General features: G+C 36.2%; 1 protein-coding gene across 1 annotated transcript; it reads left to right on the top strand.

The window, feature by feature from the left end:
- Positions 1-1,563: 1,563 nt before the first annotated feature.
- LOC113226243 (asparagine--tRNA ligase, cytoplasmic) lies at positions 1,564-15,118 on the top strand. The gene is made up of 10 exons (XM_026458804.1): positions 1,564-1,705; positions 1,787-2,134; positions 3,374-3,594; positions 3,957-4,075; positions 8,326-8,499; positions 9,920-10,048; positions 10,763-10,907; positions 12,092-12,196; positions 14,083-14,293; positions 14,711-15,118. Exons 1-10 carry the CDS (start codon positions 1,678-1,680, stop codon positions 14,893-14,895), a joined length of 1,665 nt encoding a protein of 554 aa, XP_026314589.1. The 5' UTR covers positions 1,564-1,677; the 3' UTR covers positions 14,896-15,118.
- Positions 15,119-21,232: the final 6,114 nt, after the last annotated feature.

Genomic DNA, 21,232 nt, shown 5'->3' with positions numbered 1-21,232 from the left:
TAATACAACGAGGGCAAGGGTACGACGTCCGTTGGTTTGCCTGTGTCCGCTGCAGTGCACATTCAGTCATTTTGAGGCATAATGCGCTTCTACAACTAGATTCCGCTTGATATACAAAATTTGCCATTCACGGGCTTAAAACTATAGTGAAACAAAATCTTTATACTAAAGGTTATTTATAGTTGTATAATAAACTTCTGCGTACTTGGATGACAAAAATCCGTGTTAGTAACCCGTTTATCTCTTGGAGGTAGTCTGTAAAAAATATAATTATTGTATATGATAAATGTGTACAAGTGTTTATTTACAAAAAGCAACCCCTAGAGTTTCTTGCTCATTCTTCTCAGGGGAATCTGCCTTACGAATGAGCGGTAGAGTTTAACCAATGTGACGATTGCAAGTATACTTGGTACTTGGTGTAACGGGCTAGTGTCCGCAACTCGACGTCAAGGCGCCTATTTTGCGTGTGGGATTGCAAGTATAATAGTTGCTTACTTATGAAACAAAGATTATTTTCATTTTCGATTTTGCACCATGTCTCCAACACAGTGCTGAAAGTGGGACCTTTCAGCGAAGAGGGAAGATGATACGGCCCCATTATCTCCACTCCACTCATTCATGAGTCCACACCCCATGTACCTGATTAAGAACCTGCCTTGACTGTTTCCGTTGAGCTAAAGAAAGGCAACAGCACTTGTCATTTTAAGTAGGTAGTTTAGAATGTACAAAATTATTATTTGCTATTACAAGTGTGATGTATGCCGCCGCATCATTCGGCTTTAACCTTCCATATCCCATTCCCGGTCTTTTATTGAATATAATAAAGTTATAATAATACAGCTTTGGTATTTTATTTAATATATTAGGCCCAATAAGTTTCTGAAACAGCGTCCATCATTATATATATGATATTTGTAACGCAGTTTTTGTTAGTGTTTAAATTTAAAAATTTTATTTTTTTACAATTTAAGTACCTAGTTAATTATGCACTACACACTCTTTGTAGCTAGCAGCACAATACTTATGGAACAAGCTACTTTCAAGTGCCGTGCGTGATAGGTACTATGAAATAATCACGCTGCTCGTTTCACGAGGTAAAAACCTTAAACCTAAAAATTCACCGAATGCCTTGATAAAATATTCTATTTATATTATATTATAGAAAGTTTGCGATTGAAACAGTTGGCCTTTGACAAAATTACTCATATAAATAAAAAAAAACATAGTTTGCTCTCAACTTATTAGATGGCAGCACTATCGTGTTCGTTTTAGTTCAAAATTATCTCACTAGATGGGAGATATGTGCACGTAGTTCATTTTATTTTCATTAGATGGTGCTGCGTGTTACAAGGCGCTGTAGTAGTTTTACCACTCGTTATTAGATGGCAGAGTTAAAAAATAATTCCACTGCGCGGTAGATGGCGCTATTTAAAAAAAATAGAAAAGTGGTGGTGTAGGCAAAATTTTCACTAACTTCTATAGGCAAATAATTAAAAAGGAGCACTCATCTTGCTTGCCTCAGTCTTGTCTTGCACTAACTTTTCTGCCAGTTGTCAAATGAATGTGGCAAGTAAAACTAATCTCACGATTTTCAAAGATAATTTATTCATTTTCTATTAGTATTAATTGCAGACAATCTTTTATTTAATACACAAATAAATTTAAAATTGAAGCACAATGCCGGACATAGAGAACTTGAGTATTAGTAAGTAAAACCACTGTTATTTCTAGTGCAATCTAACCTTATTTTTCAAAACACGTATGCAATTTAAATGAACGATTTTAGGTGGAATATACACATCGGAGAAGCTAGGGAGTGATGAATCAGGAGATGGTACGGAAGGTAAGCCATTCAAAACTATATTGCAGGCTATGCGCCATGCGGGCAAAGAACCATTTCCTACAATTTATGTAGACGCTAAAGAAGAAGGAAAAACTTTTGAAGTTGCGGCAAAATCTCAATTAAAGAAGATTCAGAAGATCTGGGTTCGAGAAAACTATAAGGCCGCTGATAAAGCGAAAGCCGAAGAGGAAAGCAACGAGAGAAGACAACAGAACCTCGAGGAAGCGAAAAAAATTGTTATTCAAGAGGACCCTAGCTTGCCTAAAGCAAAAGTCATTAAAATATTCGAAAGTGAGTTAATTTTCTCTAAATAATCCTAGTTTATGCATTTACAAATATTTCTATTAACATTTGCTTTTAATGATGCATCTCCATTAAAAATACCACTCACTGTTAATCAATAACATAAAATTACTTACATTTTATATTCATTCAGTTTTGCTATTAATCAGATTGGCTACCCTCGCTTTAATTTGTATATGGAGGATGAAAAACATTAAAAATTGGGTGTTGTAAAGATTTTCGTAATAACATTAAAATGGTGTTTAAAATCACAGATTTATGGATTATTTCAAGAATATGGCACAAACATTCATTTACTACTTTCCAAATCAAAATAAACATTTATTAAATTCCTATGCAAAGTTTTAACATGTTGCATCATTCTGTGTATAACCATGGTGGAAGGGTGCAACATCTAAGGCGAATCCTTAATGTTTGTGAGTGATGCAATAACATCAAAACATTGCAGCGCATGCAAGTGATGAACTACCTACTTTTGGCTATTCTGTTCTTAGTTAACATAAGTAAACATTGCGCATAATTCACAATAATGCAGGGTGTAATTTCTATGACAAACTGTAATAACCTTCAAATCAAAAAATTTTGCTTTTGAAAAAATCTGCCAAAGATTGAAATAACACGTTTGCAGAGTATGAACTATTAGTATTTGTGCCCATTACTTTGTCTCAAAACTAATTTACCTGTATTAATGCATTCCAAAATTTCACATGTTTGGGTATACATTTACAAAATTACGATTCTTTTCTTTACTATTCATTTCTAGCACTGCATTTCAATTAGTCTAATTTTGAAATTGTTTCATTGATGTGCTATTTCTTATATTCTCCGTATTAGACAAATAATCTGAGCATTATAATAATAATCCCGAAATTTTGTTTCTTTCATTCATTAATTCAATATTATCAGCCGTATTAATATGAACTGATATAATCGGTTACAATCAGGGTTTATTGTAGTTCCATATATTTTAAAAGAGTATGAGCAATACTTGACACAGGTAATATAATTTTCACATCCTTTATATATATATATTGGTATTGTCTTAACATTTTCTATCACTGCTCAGTCCAGTGGAAACTGCACATGATTCCAAAGAACTAAGTGAATATCAAGCAAAGGATCTTAAGGAGAACGATAAACAGGCACTTTTGAACCTTAGCCAATTAATAACTTGTTACCAGAAAAAACTAAAAAAATATTTGTTAACCAAATATACTTGTTTCCTAGCTGGCAACCACCGCGGTGAACGGATATGCATTAGTGGCTGGGTCCACCGTCTCCGACACCAAGGCAAGGCTCTGACTTTCATCACACTCCGTGATGGCACGGGCTACCTGCAATGCGTGTTGCATGGTATCTTATGTCAGACTTACAATGCCCTTGTTTTAACTACTGAGTCTTCGGTTACTTTGTACGGGAAGCTAGAGGTTGTTCCTGAAGGGAAAATTGTGAGTTATTTTCATTGTTGGAGCATAAACATGTTTTGCTTTGTATGTATGTCTAAGTTTGAATAATATTGTTAATTACAGCTCGTTTACTGAAGACTATGTCATGAAACATGACATAAGACAATAAATAAATGGTTACATTCAAACTGCTGTACTAAAAACTTAAGAAAAATTGTTACTTGATTGCTAATACGCAACATAACTGTGACGTTATTGTATTAATATTCAGGCAAACACTTTCTTTTAACATACTTTTTGCTTCATCTCATTAGTTATCAAACATAATGAAATAATTCATGTGTCATACCTTGAGTGCAAAACCTCTGCTCATTATAATAAATTTAATAAAAAACACATTCCAGGCACCGGGTGGCCATGAGTTGTCAGTAGATTATTGGGAGCTAGTGGGTCTAGCCCCACCAGGCGGCGCAGACGCCATCCTTAACGAGGAAGCTCTACCTGATGTACAGCTGGACAACAGGTCAGTTGCGTTGGTATTTGTTGGGGCTATGTTGGTATTAGTTGGGGCTATGTTGAGTGTGTGAGTTATTATTATATATTATTTTTACAGCTTACAATGAATTGTATAATCATATAGACAATTTTTGAGAAACTCTTACCTGGCAGTGCAAAAACCAACTGGATGACTCCTGTTATGTGTCCATGACGGTCTTTAGACATTGTTCCATTAGCCATTCCATCAATTCTACCTTAAACTTCAGGACTATAAGTAGAAAGAAATAAGACTTCAGGATATCACTAGAGCATCATTTACATTATATGTAATTTTGCCCTGGACTTTTAAGAGAGAGCATACCAAAAAAGTTTTGACGTTGGCTCCGCCCAAATTGTGAAACAAATATATGCCTGAAGTTCTCGTGACATGCGACAGGAGATGTTGAATTTTGCGCATTAAAAGTACCAAATTCGTTTTAGCGGAATAACTCTAAAACTAAAGGGATTAAAAAAAATCCGTAGTGACAGTTCTCGATCATGCATAAATATAATTAATTATCTAATTTTTGTCCTAATAACCTGTAGCATTTCGAGGACGAATCGAAAAAATGTGAAAATTAGAGGTCATTTCGTGATTTTTATCTATCGAGGAAACTTTATTGTTTTATGTTTCTGATTAATGTCAATGCTTGAATATATCGTATAGTTACTCATACAATATTTTATTTTTAACTTTAAAGTGGATATACCCCTCTAAAATCAAATCGAAGATTAGGAATTTTTCCTCTGCTCCCTCTTAATTACCTGACATGATCTGCATCTTGTTGCTATCAAATACGAAATATTGTAAAGGGCGTGATACATTAAGTTTAACTGTGAGGATTATTAATACATATATCATGATAGACAAAAGTAAAGATAACCTAAAACCACAATAAACCGTGATCGTGATCTGAGCTTATTTTAATACTACTGATAAAATTGAATTAATGAATGAAAAACAACAAAATTCCGGGAATATTTCTATAATGCTGAGATTATTTGTATGATACCGTGTTTTCGCGAAACAATAAGAAATTAGTGCACCAATGAATCAATTTCAAAATTACTTTGTTGAAAATGCAAAGCAAGAAAAGAAAAAATGTATAATGCTGTAAAAGTTTATAAATGTATACCCAAACAAGTGAAATGTCGTAACTCTACAGAGGAAAATTAGTCTCTAGAAACAAAGTAATGGTTCCAAATGCTATTAACCCACAATCTGGACCACATGTTTATTGTCAATCCATGACTGTCTTAATACAATTTCATTACTCGTGCCATTCGTTTTTTATTGCATGAAGTTTTTTTGGCATAACCCTTACTGGTGTCCTAGAACCCACCTGGAACACAAATCAGTTACTTTTCACGCTTTTATCTATGAAGTGTGATAAATTTTCTTTTCAAAATTGTAACATTACAGAATGTATATTATGAACAAGAATTAAACTCTAGAACATGGTTCAAATGGTGGGTATCAGTGTCGTGAATCTTTGACACCTTGGGCAATGCCACTACTGGTGCCATCACTAATTTTTTGTACCTATTAAAAATATTTTTAGCGTTCTCTGGTACCCCAGAATTTAATATTTAACAAAAATAATATTCCCGTTGTATTTCATACGACTTCAAACACTTATTTATTTGACTGAAGTAATAAAGAGCTTTTACGTTTGATGTGCCTTCGACTTTGACATATGCGAATATATGATTTTGTAGTAGGAGGCACTAATTTTTTTCCTTACGTTTTTATATGTCGATACCTAATTAATTTGATAAAATTTTACAGCGTAAATTTGCTTCAAAGTAGCCTTCTTTTGCACCTATGCAAACATTTATATTAACTTATACAATTGCAATGACGTAATTCGTACGTGTATTTGATATTGTCCTACATGTATAGCTTAATCCAAAAGAAATATGTACGTAGTGTTATATTGTATAAGCAACTGTGACACGACTAAAAAAATCGACACAATTTATATTATTCTTTATGGGGCACAAATCGCATCTTGAAATTCTTCGGTCACGTCTTAACGCAGGAGAATCATTCGATAGAGCGTCTTATCATACAAGGCGGAGTTGAAGGCACTAGACTGCGGAGAATGTATTGATGGACCGATGAAATAAAATGTGCTGTGGGCGGTCGTTTGCATGAATGCCCCAGAAAATCCATCATTATAAGTAGATGACGAGATATCGTGAGGCGACCCTGTCAAAAGTACTACGAAATAGAGTAGAATCGATGGTCGAAATTGCATTAGACAGTTATAAGTGTGGCGCACTGTAAGTTTCCGGAATTAACACGAAGAAAAGGCTATAAATGGTCAGAAATGAATTTATTATTTCTCAAAATATTCTTCGTTAGCGTTAATGCACTTTTTCATGCAAATAAACCACCTTTGAAAACATTATGCCACTCCTTCGTGACAATCTCTAAAACATATTTTTCATTCTTTTCGATAGCCTCTTCAGGTGACGAAACTCGTTGACCGCGGAACTGTTCTTAATTTTTGGAAATAAATAAAAGTCAAAGATGCCAGGTTGTACAACGATTCTCCAAACCAAAAGTCGTCACGTGTCCAGTTTTATTAAAAAAAGAAGTAACGCTTAGAGGCACTTTGCACGCGCGCCACTTTGGTTGGTTTCGGCTCATCTCGAAAGACCCATACGCTCGATTGCTGCTTTGTTTTGGGATTGTAACTATAAATCCATGTTTCGTCACCTGTTACTATGACCCACACCAAATTTGACGCCCCTTCGTTGAATTCTGGTAAGCATGGCATTGCACCAAGTGACGCGATCCGTTTTTTGAGCCTCAGTCAAATTGTGTGGGATCCACCGAGAGCACAGCTTTTTCACACCCAAATGTTTGTGTGTGTATTGATTGTATTTGACTCATGCCTATGCCTAAAAATGCTCGAATCTCATGATGTGTCCCATGCCTGCCTGTTTTGATCATACGGCGCACAGTGTCGATGTTTTTGTTGTTCACATCTGTGGACAGACGAACATCACGAAATTCGTCACTAAGATTCACACGACCGCGTTTGAATTCTGCAAACCAATTATAAATAGTCGTCTTGCATGGTGCTTCATCGCCAAGAGCAGTTTGAAGCCGAGCGAAACTCCGCTGACCTATTAAATTATATTTAAAGTCGCAGAAAATCATACTACAATAATTTTCACATGGATTTAACCATGTTGATGTAGACAATTTAAAAACAAGTGACAGTCAGATGAAACAAACTGTATTCTACAGTCAAAGAGTTCCATTTTCAAATGTAATTACTTTTTAAATATTGTTTATGGAAGTGGCCAGTTTCGGAAACTTATAGTGCGCCCTATGTAATTCAAAAACATTTTCGATTACACTAGTAAAAATTTTAGATGGCTTTCGTGAGCTTGAAAAACAAACAAATTTAAAAATGGAATAGTTACAGGCATTCACAAATCAGGGGTAGAAAGAGACGACAATTGAGTTTTGTTATGTCACATTTTCATAGACCCATACATGCATACTATAATGTTGATGACGTAGGTCGCAGCATTCATCCAAAGTGGTATACGATCTAACCAGGATTAGGAGCTCTATGGTGTTAGTTGAAAAGTCGATAAATGGTTTTCACATTATTTTTAGTATGTTCATATCAGTAGTGAAGCAACAAAGACAGATTTAAATACTCTGATTCGACAGTTGCTTTCTTCTAAACTCTTTCTATGATTACGTCGCAATATAATAATGATGCGATCGTAATAAATTGAACAGATTCGAAAATTACAAAATATTGGAGAACAAATTTTAATACAACACATAGACACAAAGGTGCAAATTATATATTGAATCAGTTAAAGCAACTCTAGGCGAAACTTGGAGAATATTCCCTCCGCTTTTCAGCAAACGAATGTTCTGTCCAATACGTTCGCACAGAAACTTGAACGAACGCCATTCCTCGATTAAAAATTTACAAAAACAAATTAATAAAAAATAACGGAAAAACCAATGTTTTTTTTTATTCGATTCACAAAAATGGATACAATTTCAAAATAAGGCTTTGGCACTATAATACGTGAAGAACATACCCTACTATGGTTTATTTTATTAAAGGACATCTATTGTTTTGTATAATACCCCAATTAATGGGAGATTCTAGGGCTGGAATCTTGTGCAACGGTTTTATTAAATGGCTCTACATCCTGTACGTATTTCCTTTTAAAAAATGAGTTTTTTGTCAGGCACATAATGATCCGTGGAGAGAACACGTCGAAGGTGCTGCGCGGGCGCGCGGCAGTGACGCGGGCTTTCCGCGAACATTTCGCCGCGCGGCACTACACCGAGGTGACCCCGCCGACACTGGTGCAGACTCAGTGCGAAGGGGGCAGTACGTTATTCAAGTTTAAATACTTCAAGTAAGTTCAATAAGTCCAATCTGACTCGAGCCTAGTAAACTTCACTGATGAAGTGACAGTAGCTATTATCAACATGTAAAACTAGAGTTGCAACAAATGTTCGATTACTATTCGGTATTCTGATTCGACACCAATTATGGATATGTTCGACCGAATACCTAAAACAGGAGGAAGAAATAAGAAAAACAGCAAGTTATCAAGTAATTTTTATTAATGCTGCATAATGTAAGTTGGCACAAGTGCAATTTTCACCTCTTTATCGAAAAGATCAAAGAAAATAATAATAATAATAATAAATGACTATTTTATTTTTGTAAGTCGTCAAAAAAGGTAATACATCAAATGAAAACCACCTCACGATTAAATAAACGCTAACAAAATCAACCAAATACTTATTATTTACAAACAAAAAAATTAAGCTTTTGAAAGTTAATCAAAGTGAAGTGGAATAAACAATTACTTTTTTCATTAAGTCGTAAATTTAAAATATAAACTTGAAAATGAAAATAAGTACCCTTTCCTTTTCATTGTGCAAAATTATTTGTCATCAAATTAATAAGTGATATTTTTGGTGCCAATTTTCGAACGTGCATTAATTAAGCTGAATAGTTTGACCGAATATTTGGCTACGCTCCTGGCAAGATATTGCTGAATATATTCGTTGCAGCACTAATAAAAACACTATGGTACATGTAGTCAAGGCTTTCGTGGTTATACACTAAACTGTTAACACTGGTTACAGATACCTTACCACAGTATGAGTTCTTTTTATACTATATGTTTCATACCGTCGTAAGAAACATGTAATTAATGATTGCTATTCTTCATATTGAGGCACTCAAGGACTCCAATCTGATTGACACAGTCGGTGTAATATCAAAGAGGGGGGTACTGTTGAACACGCAATAAAATGTGTGCCGTTCTTCTGATAACTCTCGTATTAGACAAATTTTTTATAACAAGTTATTTTCTGATTAGCGCTTACGCGTCTTAACGGGAAGCTCGTGCCAAATCTTTTTTGAAAAAAGCCGGACTCAGAACATCGTGGAATTACATTAATTTTTTTTAGAGTTTTATTGAAATCGGTTACCGGAAAGTGCGCATTACCTGATTCATCACCTAGTTTTCCACTCTCAGAAGTGGAATATTTACTTCAAATTTAAATGGAATCAATACTCTTTACAACAAAAAAAGAATTATCAAAATCGATTCACAAAATATCAGGAGTTATCGCGTAACATACATACAAAAAAAGACGGTCTAATTGAGAACCTTGTTTTTTTTTGAAGTCCGTTAATTAGTTCAACAGACAGACCTGGTGCTCGAAAGCCAGTCTGACGTCTTCGCTCTGACTTCGACTCTGTTTCTTGTGAACGCCACGAATGTGGGATTGACCGTTTCCCCTGCTGTTGTTGTGCAGCGACGACGCGTACCTGACGCAGAGCTCGCAGCTGTACCTGGAGACGTGCCTGCCGGCGCTGGGCGACGTGTACTGCATCGCGCAGTCCTACCGCGCGGAGCAGTCGCGCACCAGGCGCCATCTCGCCGAGTGCGTATTGCAAATTAGGATACACCGATGCTCCCAATGAGCAATACTCCAATTTTATTTTTAGATCATTTTCTTTTCTTTTTTTTTTGAACAGCCATGTTTATTTTCTATCATTATGATTCCCGAAGTTTGTTAAATAAGCAAGTAAAGAAACGGAAACGAAATTCGAAAAATAAAAAAACAAATTTTATGAAAAAAAAGAAACAAAAACAAAATAAAAGCAGAACAGATCCAAGAATTGAAATAATAATTTTTATTGAATTTTTAAATTAAAATATTATCATGAAATATTATGTAGGTAGCATAACATTTCTGTGACACGTATCACTGACAACACACCGAAAGTATTTTATAAAAAAAAACATGCACACTTGCATACGTTACGGAGCAAAGCACCGCTAACCCGACAAACAATGTATTGCTTCGCATTGACGACTGGCGGACGCTGTGACGTCACTGTGCATTAGCCCCGTACATTCCATTCCATTCCACATATTGCTTTTTTATGACACCAGTCGTGCGCCTGGTGGTATGCGACACGCCTGTCCATAGCAGTAGCAGTGCCGCTCAGAGCTTTAAATAGCATAGATCTGAGGGGCACTGCGCCATCACCTTGAGACATAAGTAGACAAGTCCCATGTGCCTGTAATTCTTCAAAACCGAAACGCAGTAATACTCACATAGCGGAAACTAATTCTCTATAACTACTAACAGGTACAGCCACGTAGAGGCGGAGTGCCCGTTCATAACGTTCGAAGACCTCCTCGATCGTCTGGAGGACCTGGTCGTGGACGTGGTGGACAGAGTCCTGGCGTCGCCGGACGCGCATCTCGTCCATGAGCTGAACCCCAACTTCAAGGTATGGACATTTCAATAAACCTTTGAGCTAAATCAAAACAACCTGTACGCCGTAAGCATTCATTTGCACCGCATCATCTTTTAATTATGATTGCAACACTTATTTGACTGCATATCATAATGTTTTTAACTACCATGATACTCCACTAGAAGATCGAACAAACACAAAGAAAAATTCGTGAGATCTGACCTGACTCGAACCAGCGTCTGTTGCCACACCAGGGCCACCGCTGTTAAGCCGGGTGCACATTAGCGAGCTGCAACAGTAACGAGATTCTGGTGTGTACGCGTCAAACAGTTTTCACTCGCCAGAATGAGTACCTGGGTAACGTCGGCTCACTGCGAACCACAGATCCGCTTACATTGCACGTTGCATATGCAACGGTTACGGTAACAGCTCGCTAGTGAGTACCCGGCTTTACCCACTGAGCTGCAGACCGAGTCGGCAAATCTTAGTAGTATCTTCACTCAACCTGGAGGTCTACCACGAAATACGAAGCAACGATCATCGTTTTAGCTTCGTATCGAACTGGAGGCTACCACAAAACGCGTACGAAGATCGTGATTTGACATAAGTCCTTACTCCGAAACGTCAAATGACAGCTTTCGTATCGAATTTTGTCATCACTTTCATCGTAAAACCGACATATATACTCGTACTTACGGTATAAGCTTCGTTGCGGACAGTCACGTAGTATCGTATTTCGTGGTGGACTCCCTGGTACCTTTCAGCTACCAGACATTGACAAGAGATGTCACTATATTGATTTTATTGAATATCATGTTTTTACTACCATGTTATTCGTACTAATTTTTCAATAATGTTAGGTAACTGTGCCTCTACCGTGAGATCAGAGCGACAGTTATTGCTAGCGACCACGTAAAATGTTTGTATGCAAAAGGTTGTTTATTCTTGTGGCCGCCAGAGACGCTGTATAATTGGCCATACAAAATTGTGAAGTAAATTACGTGATCGTTAGCCACAACTGTGACAGTTAACTCGTGGTAGCGGCACTGTGTAGTGACGAATACGATCTCGGTCAGCCGTGGCCATGGGTCCTCGGAAAACCCTAAACCTGTGGTTTGTTTTTAATGATGTTATTAATACATAGTTTCGTTTCCAATATATAGCAATGGCGAAAACCTGAAAATTCAATTTATACTTATGCCATTTCGTTTTCATAGCGTCCAGAGAAGCCGTTCAAGCGCATGACGTATATCGAAGCCATTGAATATCTCCGCGAGCACAACATCACCAAGGAAGACGGATCCTTCTATGAGTTCGGAGAGGTAACAACACACAACTCGCCATTTGCTACTTTTTGTTCCTTTTAAGCCAATTTTTTAATACAACATTGTGACATTTTTGTTATAAATACAAACATTAAAAGCATCTAGGGATCAAGCACTTTTTTTTTTGAAATTCAGGTTTTCTTTAATGATTTTTTAACACCAATGGTTTTTTTTTTGTCAATTTAATTTTGAAATTCAAATCATGAAATTGACCAAAAAAATCCATTGGTGTTAAAATAGTTATTTTTGATACAAGTGCGAAAAGTTAGTCATTATTCACGGGTCTCGGGGCTCAAGACTCGAGACAAGCGAAAATGACAAATTACGTACGCACGTATATCAAACGACGGTTTTTAATACGTTTGCGAAAAAACTACATTGAAAGTAAAATAAAACAGTATTTAAAAAAAACTCACTTTATTTCTTTGTCTGATAAAAATTCAGAGTACAATTGCAACTGTTGCCAGTACTCAGCCACATTAAAATTACCATTTTAGTGGCGCGGTCTCTTCGTAATACTCACCTCCGGTCATTGTTAATACTCAATCAGCCATCTTTAAGGACAATATTTTGGTATTTTTAAATGTAACCCGTTGTTTTATAAAACAAATAAGATGTTTGTAAGTAAATATAAGTTTTAATGACGAATGACTTACGTCACAAAGCACATAGATATTAAATAAATGTACAACCTCTTTAGCTCTATGTTTAAGACTTGAAACAACAGTAAATTTAAAAATAATGGAAAAGTAAAAAGCACTAGTGCGAAAAATCCAACTTTCGGCACGATTTGTAGTATTACGAAAAAATTCCTTCAATCCGGCTAGAATCTTTATTTATCTTTAAATTAAAAACCACTTTTGTTTTTAAATTAAAAACCAAAAAACAGAGTTCTGCTACAAGCACATAGAAAAATTCGTTTCGTGACTTAGTTGGCATAGCGTCCGTCTTCCAAGACGTTGGGTCTAATTCAGCCGGTTTGAAGGAATTTTTTTCTTTGTGTTCCATTTCATCTTTGTCTTAATAAATTATTAAAAACCTGAATTTCAGTAATTGGCAAAAACGTGCTTGATCCCTCGACACTTTTGATGTGTGTATATTTGGAGAGAGAATTCTACCCTACAACAGTCAGACACACCCTAAGGGCACGTATTTATCGTTGGACGACTGTCGTTCTACCTGTTTCCATTCTCACGACAGCCTGTCGTAGTAACGTCAAAAAAATCGTGAACGATAGTTAATCGTGTTGTTACTATATGTGAAAAAATCGTGTGTATATACAAGCCACAACACTTTAAACTGCACGACAATCTGTCATCACGACATAATAGGAACGCGCTAAGGGGAGCTCAAGAATAAACAGCACCATACATTTTGATCAAATCGACATTTCATATGGAACAGTAAATTTTAATTTTTGCTATTTGATGGGTTTTCCCATGCTGCAAGAGCAAGTTCTTCCTTTTCAGATGTAATTCTGATACGTTATAAATTTAAACTATACATAAATAATTATTTATAAACTTCTTCCTATCTGTTTTAATTATAGTGTTATGCACCCCTGTTAATTATTTTGAACCCAGCTCTCCGGTTGAGTGGTAGAGAATGCCTAATGGGATTTAGTCCGCCATTTGTACTGTTTTGTGTGCAATTAAGTTTAAATAAATACATAACAGACAAACACCACCTGATCTCAAAGTAGGAAATCTCCTGTAATGTGTAAAGTGCCACAGGTATAAAAGTACATTTCCCCAAATTAGTCATACCGGAATCGATACCGGGACCTCCTTATCTTTTACCCACCTTACATAATTTATAAAAGCATTTTAAAACATCATTAAGTGATTGGCAACTTTTTCTAAAGTCTCCCAATGTTTTTTTAGGATATTCCAGAAATGCCAGAGCGCAAAATGACGGATCAGATAGGCGTACCAATCTTGCTGTGCAAGTTCCCTGCTGAGATAAAGTCGTTCTACATGCCGCGCTGTAAAGACGATAACAGGTTGACCGAGTCTGTGGACGTCCTTATGCCCGGAGTGGGGGAGATTGTGGGAGGGTCCATGAGGATATGGGATCACCAGGAGCTTATGGAAGGTTAGTAGATTTAACTGTCTCCGTGGCCAAACGGTTACTATGCCGGACTGCCACTCAAAGGTCCCAGGTTCAATTCCCGAGGCCGGGAGAAATATTTGTATGGCCTACATTTATTTCTCTCGTGAGTTTCGGTGTAATTTGTGGTTATCTATGTGTGTTTCCATGGCACCAGCGACACAGGGTTTCCCTAGTGCGGAGCTATGTTGACTGTGTGCGTTATTATTATTTCTCAATATAACGTTTAAAAATAACTCAATAATAACATGTAAAACGATAAAACTGTTGACAACAATTACATGACTATTTAAAATTTTACGAAAACTGGCAACGCTGCAAATGTTACTTTACCCCGTTTCAAAAGAGACAGACTAGTGTAATGTCGTATAGCCATAAGCAAGTGTATTTATTTCTCCGCAGGCTACAAACGCGAGGGCATCGACCCCACCCCCTACTACTGGTACACGGACCAGCGCAAGTTCGGCTCGGTGCCGCACGGCGGGTACGGCCTCGGCCTGGAGAGGTTCCTCTGCTGGCTCTTTAACCGCTACCACATCAGAGAAGTCTGCCTGTATCCGAGGTTCCTTGAACGCTGCACGCCTTAACTCATCATTTTCTTATTACAATTGAGCATATTCCAGTTTTCTCCGCACGTGTATGTATCTACTGAAACAGAAAATAATTTTCTCAAGTAAAAATTATTTAGACTAACATAATAGAGATACTCGTGCTGAGCCAACTCGCATAACAGAAAATCATATGCTCTAAACTATCTTACTTCCAAACAAAGCATTTCGTTGGCGTAATTATGAGTAAGTTAATTTATAACAATTAATATTTTTAATAATTTAGCTTATGTTGTAAATATAACAACAACAGTTGCAATGTGCAGAGGAATTATCAATTTTATTAAGTTTAAATAAAGCTTGGTTTATTTTATTCAAATTGCGTTTACTTACCGTGATCTAAATCTACATAAGCCTAATCATAGTTTACTGATGGCCGTCTAAAACTAAGTGTTTACGTGTCCCTTATTACAGCGTGACCATTGTCGAATTTCATAGGCGTCATTTCAGTCGTAAGCCACTAGATTTTAGTAGCCCCGCAGCAGAAAAGCTGCAAATTATACGTTTACATTTGTCGTTTCCTATTAGTTATGTAGTAGTAGTTTACTACCGTCCACTTAGTTAAACGCGGCAAAAAGTGACAATTGGTCAAATATCCGTTTTAAATAGCAAAAGACAGAGCACAAAATTCTCATTTAAAAACCATTGACTTACAATTATATGGACGTCGGGTCCGCGCTAAAAAGTGTCCGCACTTGTAAGGCGCTAAAATCGTATACAGAGCGCGACACTCCGCTTTAGTCTTCATTTGTTCTACTGACAGCGCGATACTGCGATGACATTACAATTTAAATTTCGAATAGGTTGACTTGGGACATTTTTTTCGTGGTTTTTGTATTAGACCCGTCGTCCATTTATTTGTAAGTCAATGTTAAAAACAGTTAATAGTTAATGTGTTCGACTTATCGGAGCTTACCCTAATGATGCAAAGCTGAAATATAATTAAACAATTTCAATATTTTAAAACTGGGTTATGGTTTTTTATGATATCTCAAAAAATTATTTTGTCACTGCCGCCTTTTCGTTAGCGGACGGCAGTTTAGTATTACAGTAGTAGAGTTCCTTGTGAAAGAGTTCGTCCAGGGAAATACTGCCGCCAAGCAGTAATGCTAATGCGTGCATTGCTGCGTCGCACATTAGCATTACTGCTTTCCGGTCTTGAAGGATAAGGGTGCGTGATATTACAGGCACATGGGACTTCTCAACATACGTTTCAGGGTGACGGGCGCGGTGACAGTGCCCCTCAGATCTTTGCTATTTAAAGCTCTGAGTGGCACTACAACTTCTATGAACAGGCGTGTCGCATCCACCAGGCGCACGACTTGTTCGTCCTGGTTCGTGGTATACTGAAAAAATATATCTGCCATACTTAATCATTCGTTTTGTATAGGACACGTACATATTAATTAATATCGTCTACTCAAATCGTCGAATTTGAAAACCGTAACTCCGTTTATGGACCAAATCCCTTTTATACTCTTCAAAACCCTTTTTTCTTTTGGTTTTAAGGTCTTAAACGTACAAATAAGTTCAAGCAATGTCAATAATTATAAAATCACAGTAATGTTTAAGTTAAATACATCAAAAAACTATTTTTTAGGTCACACGAATGAGATTGTAGTAACTGAATGATTTTCTCAGAAACATAAATGAGAAAGACGGCACAATAATGAGAAATTATTACTACAACACACATTTTATCGTTCACAAAAGAACATTTAACAGGTAACAATTATTTTAATATAACTTCTTGTATCAAAATCCTTCTCATCCGTGTAAGACCATCTATCTATCCATAGGTAATAAAATAAAATAAAGTAATAAATAAATCCAAATAAGTATTTTGTTAATGTCATATAAACTTTGTTGTACCTCAATATATCATCATCTCCACCATCAACACCATTATCATCAGCATCATTACCATTCACATCATCATTACAGTCATCGTCATCATCATCGTCATCATCATCATCGTCACCACCGTCATCACCACCACTATCACCATCGAATTGTTATATTTCAAGTAAATGTTTGGCTTAAAGTAACTATTTGTCTTAAAAGTAGACAAGAATGAGAGCAACAATAATGACACTTGGATACATTTTTAATTGTCAAGTGTGTAAAATATGCTGGACCGTTGTAAAAGTGCATGGATTTTAAAGTTCCCTTTGTCTGATTGATGTACAATAAAGTTTATAAAACTATTACTCAAAACTTATTTAGATCGATTGCTTTACATGAATGAGAACGATTCAGTCACTAGCGCTGAAATTGGTATTTAAGTCGATTTTTTGCTATAACGGAGATGCACAGGTTACTTCACTGTACACTCCAATCCGACAGGAGCTCCTTCTCACGTGTGCGAAGAGTGAAGGTGATGCGGTATGAACTTTTTTTATTACGAGGCTTTTAGTTGAAGTGACACTAATGATAAGAAAAATTGAAACACATTTTGTATTCCCAAGAAAACATGTTTGTTTATAATGAATTGGAAAGTTACGGTATGTATTCGACGTGAAAGTTATTAGAGTTTGTCTTCGATTTCCACGAGTGTTTAATTTTTTTTTCTTTTCTTACAATTAGGGCGACGTTGAACCGGCTCCCATGAATGAGGAATTGCCCACTTTTTTAAATTTTATTTATTACTGTGACGCAGTAAAGTAGTCTTTTTATGTGTAACACAGACTAAGTAAGCAAGCAATTATATTAAATAAATAATGCTTAGCATTCATGTAATAACATAAAAGTTATTGAAAGGGACACATTTTTGGACGTTATCTGAAAACGACCCTTTTACCTATTATTAAAGTAATGTATCCAAATTAACACCTTTGATAAGAAATTTAAAATAAATTATTATTTTCTATAATCTGTTAGTAGCGATATACTTAGTTCATTGAGCACATTTATTTTTACATATCAAGAAAAATTTTGAAATTTCGCTTAGGTCATTAAATATAATGTACTAATTCAATAAAATATCAAATATCTCGTAAATAAATTAGTGATTTGGCGAACTTTTTCTTCAGCTTGAATGAACATGGGAAAGCGCCTGACCCTTCTCGCAGCGCTTCATTGAACACGTTAGATGCGTTGCTCTAAATATTCTGTCAGGCGTTAAAATGTGAAACGCAAAATCAATTTATGTTTAGTGTTTAGCACTTTTAGAGTAAAGGCGTTATTACGAAACCAATATCGCCGCCAAGTTTTGACGTATCTCAGTCTCACGGAAAATCTGTTTTTCACCGTTAAAACATACGAATGCAACCTCTTTTTAAATTGATAATGAAAACGATATTACCGGTAGTGAGTTATGAAACACGATTGAGTAAACTTCCCTCGATAAAAAAAAGACACAAAATTCTTCAAAATTTTCATTTTTTACTACGGTCATCAATAAAAAATCAGTTTCATTAGATTGTTATTGGAAATTAATGATTTTTTTTATCCCATGTTCCGTAATAAATACGTCAAGGGACTATAGGCTTATTTTACCGTAAGAGAGTATATTTTATTTCTGAAAGGCAAACGTTTAAATAGATTTTGTTACCAAGTGACGGAAAGAGCAAGTCGTACGCCTGGTGGTAAGCGACACGCCTGTCCATAACAGTCACAGTGCCACACAGAGCTTTAAATCACAAAGATATAAAAGGCATTGCCACTGCGCGCATCACCCTGAGACATAACTTGACAAGTCCCATGTGCTTGTAATTTCGCACCCTTACCCTTTAAAACCGAATAGAATATAATACCATTCTAGCCCGGAAATCGAACCCGGGACTTCTGCGTGGTAGACCAGCATAGTAACCGTTCGGCCACGGAGGCAGTTTGATGTTGATTGATTATGTTTTACCATGGTTTTACCTCTCTATAAGTTCAAACGGAAAGTAACAACTGTTCTATGGGTTTTGTGTGTGTTATATTAAGAACGAACTTAGGAGTTCGTTCTTGATATAATAGTTTGATTCAAAAAAGAGGGGAGTTATGAATGACTTCAAAGAAAAAGAAGGAGGTTCTCAATTCGTCTGTACTTTTTTTTGTGTTTACGTAAGCGATTAGGTACTCCCGCATTTGTGAACCGATTTTGGTGATTCCTTTTTTGTTGGAAAGAGGGTAGCTCAGTATTGGTCCCACTCCATCAATCAATCAGCCTATTTTTTGCAGTCAACTGCTGGACATAAGCCTCCCCAAGTGTACGCCAACGCCAACCGGAATCCGCTCGACTGCATCCAAGCGTCGACGAGCGTCGATGCCCCTTTCCATATTTGCATAACACAAATTTGTACCTTAATAATGGGAAAATAGAGATGAATATACTATAGGCGAAAAACATGATGCGTCGCAACGCTTCGACTATGCGCCAGTGTGAGTTGTGCCTAAGGGCGACAAACAAACTACGAAATTAATCCGGTTTCGCGCAGCATGTAATTCCAATAAAAAATCCGATAAGCAAACTTTTGAAGTCTGTTTTTTTTTTAATAAAAACGTTATATATTCCCACTTCTTTTGGTCCGCTAAATGTTTGTGTAGTTTGTTGGATTAGAGAATTTTATTTATATACTCATTGACTTACAATTATATGGACGTCCGCGCTAAAAAATGTCCGAACTTATAGGGCGTTAAAATCGTATACAGAGCGTCATTCACGCTTTTGTCTTCATTTGTTCGACTGACAGCGAAGCAAGCAAAATTAGACAGTACTGCGATGACATTACAATTTAAATTCAACGTTTTAGCTTTTTCATATTCCTTTAAATGTCACTACTTTTAAATAGGTTGACTTAGGACATTTTTTTTCGTGGTTTTTGCATTAGACCCGTCGTCCATTTATTTGTAAGTCAATGTATACATATACTGTAATAAATGAGGTAATATGTAAAAAAAACTTTAGTACTTGATGTTGAATGGAAAAACGTCTTACAGCAAAGTTTGCAGAGTCGACTTACATTTTCTAATAGTCACTTCGCCACTGGTAACATTTCTAAAGAAATATTTAGGCTTATTGTTAAGAACGTTATTGAAAATATTGAAACATGCCATTCCTTTTCATGTATTCCCTTTGAATTTGCTCGTGTGTTGCTATCTTTGTCTACACAAACATGGCTGACTTCCGGCGTGTACCGGAAACAGCATTGGCGCAGGAAACTTCGTCGTCGCCCGATTACTTGCATTGACAAAGTAGGTTAGGAACACTATAGTAATAATAATAATTTATTTATTTCATGTAACATTGACACATATTATTTGTTAGTAAAATCACTTAATGCTAATGTTAGTAAGTACAAAATTATGCATAATAGACACTGCAATTCACAGTAGTGCCTCACATATGGACAGTTGAACATGTCCGCTTTCGAGCTAAGGATGGGGTTGGCGCTCCCGGAACGCATTATTATATTGAATCCGGAGGGCCCCATAGGCCCGCGGCGTATAATATCTCCACAAAGTGCACGTGTATAGGGAGGTACAATATGCTCTAAACAATGTTAGGTTAGGTTAGCGGGAGCGGGAGCGAGAGCAGGTGTGTGGGTGCGTGTGTGTGTGTGTAATGAAGGTGGGTGATTGTTGTATATGACCTTATTATGAATATGGGAACAACAAAAACGTTTTTCCTCGCAAACTTCTTATACCTAGGTGGCGCTGATCCATACCATGAAAGTATAATAATAGTTTATATTATGTAAATAGTCAAAGTTTTCTTTCTTTTTTTTTCTGTTTTTTTTATTCAAATATTGATCATGAGCTAAAATTATTTTGTGAACTTTAACCAATACGCGTCTCAATAGATGGTGTGTTGTGTGTAACAAACCAATTAAAAATTAACGCTTGCTAGCACGGGTAGATGGCGCTAATCCTAAACAAAATAAAAAATATCCAGCAGTATCCTTGTGTATTCAATAAGCGTCATCTACTTGATTTGTATGTTATCACTAGAAATTAGAATAGCTTTGATAATTTGCAGCTTATCAATGTAAAACAAATTAGTTATCCATGGCTCTAGGTACAAAATTTGATCGTGCCCTGAAAGCTGGCAACTTTTTATCTATGGATGGCTATAATAAGCTTATTCTTTGGTGGAAGTAGCTGCCAGCCTTTTGGTCATCGGAGACAAGGTCAACTTCAGGCGAAAATTCTCGTTAATGAGGTCATATCATAGTATCAAACCAGACTACGCGAGATTAATTCAAACTTTCATGATTTTAACACATTATTTGATTTTTACATCGGGACTTAATCGTGTGTAAATTATATTTTGTTTACCTCGACGTTTCGGACGTGTTGCAAGGTCCATGGTTTGAAGGGATTAAAAATA

This window comes from Hyposmocoma kahamanoa, unplaced genomic scaffold (assembly GCF_003589595.1).
Source record: "Hyposmocoma kahamanoa isolate Upper Pololo Valley unplaced genomic scaffold, ASM358959v1 185, whole genome shotgun sequence".
Taxonomy (NCBI): Eukaryota; Metazoa; Arthropoda; class Insecta; order Lepidoptera; family Cosmopterigidae; genus Hyposmocoma; species Hyposmocoma kahamanoa.
Note: the sequence above shows the minus strand (reverse complement) of the source record. Positions and strands in the feature narration are given on the sequence as shown.

What these genes read in the sequence shown, in the direction of transcription:
- LOC113226243 (XM_026458804.1), top strand. Translation starts at nt 1,678, where the DNA reads ATGCCGGACATAGAGAACTTGAGTATTA. An exon ending in TTGTTCCTGAAGGGAAAATT is followed by an intron (nt 3,595 to 3,956) that starts GTGAGTTATTTT and finishes AACACATTCCAG; the next exon opens with GCACCGGGTGGCCATGAGTT. An exon ending in TTCAAGTTTAAATACTTCAA is followed by an intron (nt 8,500 to 9,919) that starts GTAAGTTCAATA and finishes GTTGTTGTGCAG; the next exon opens with CGACGACGCGTACCTGACGC.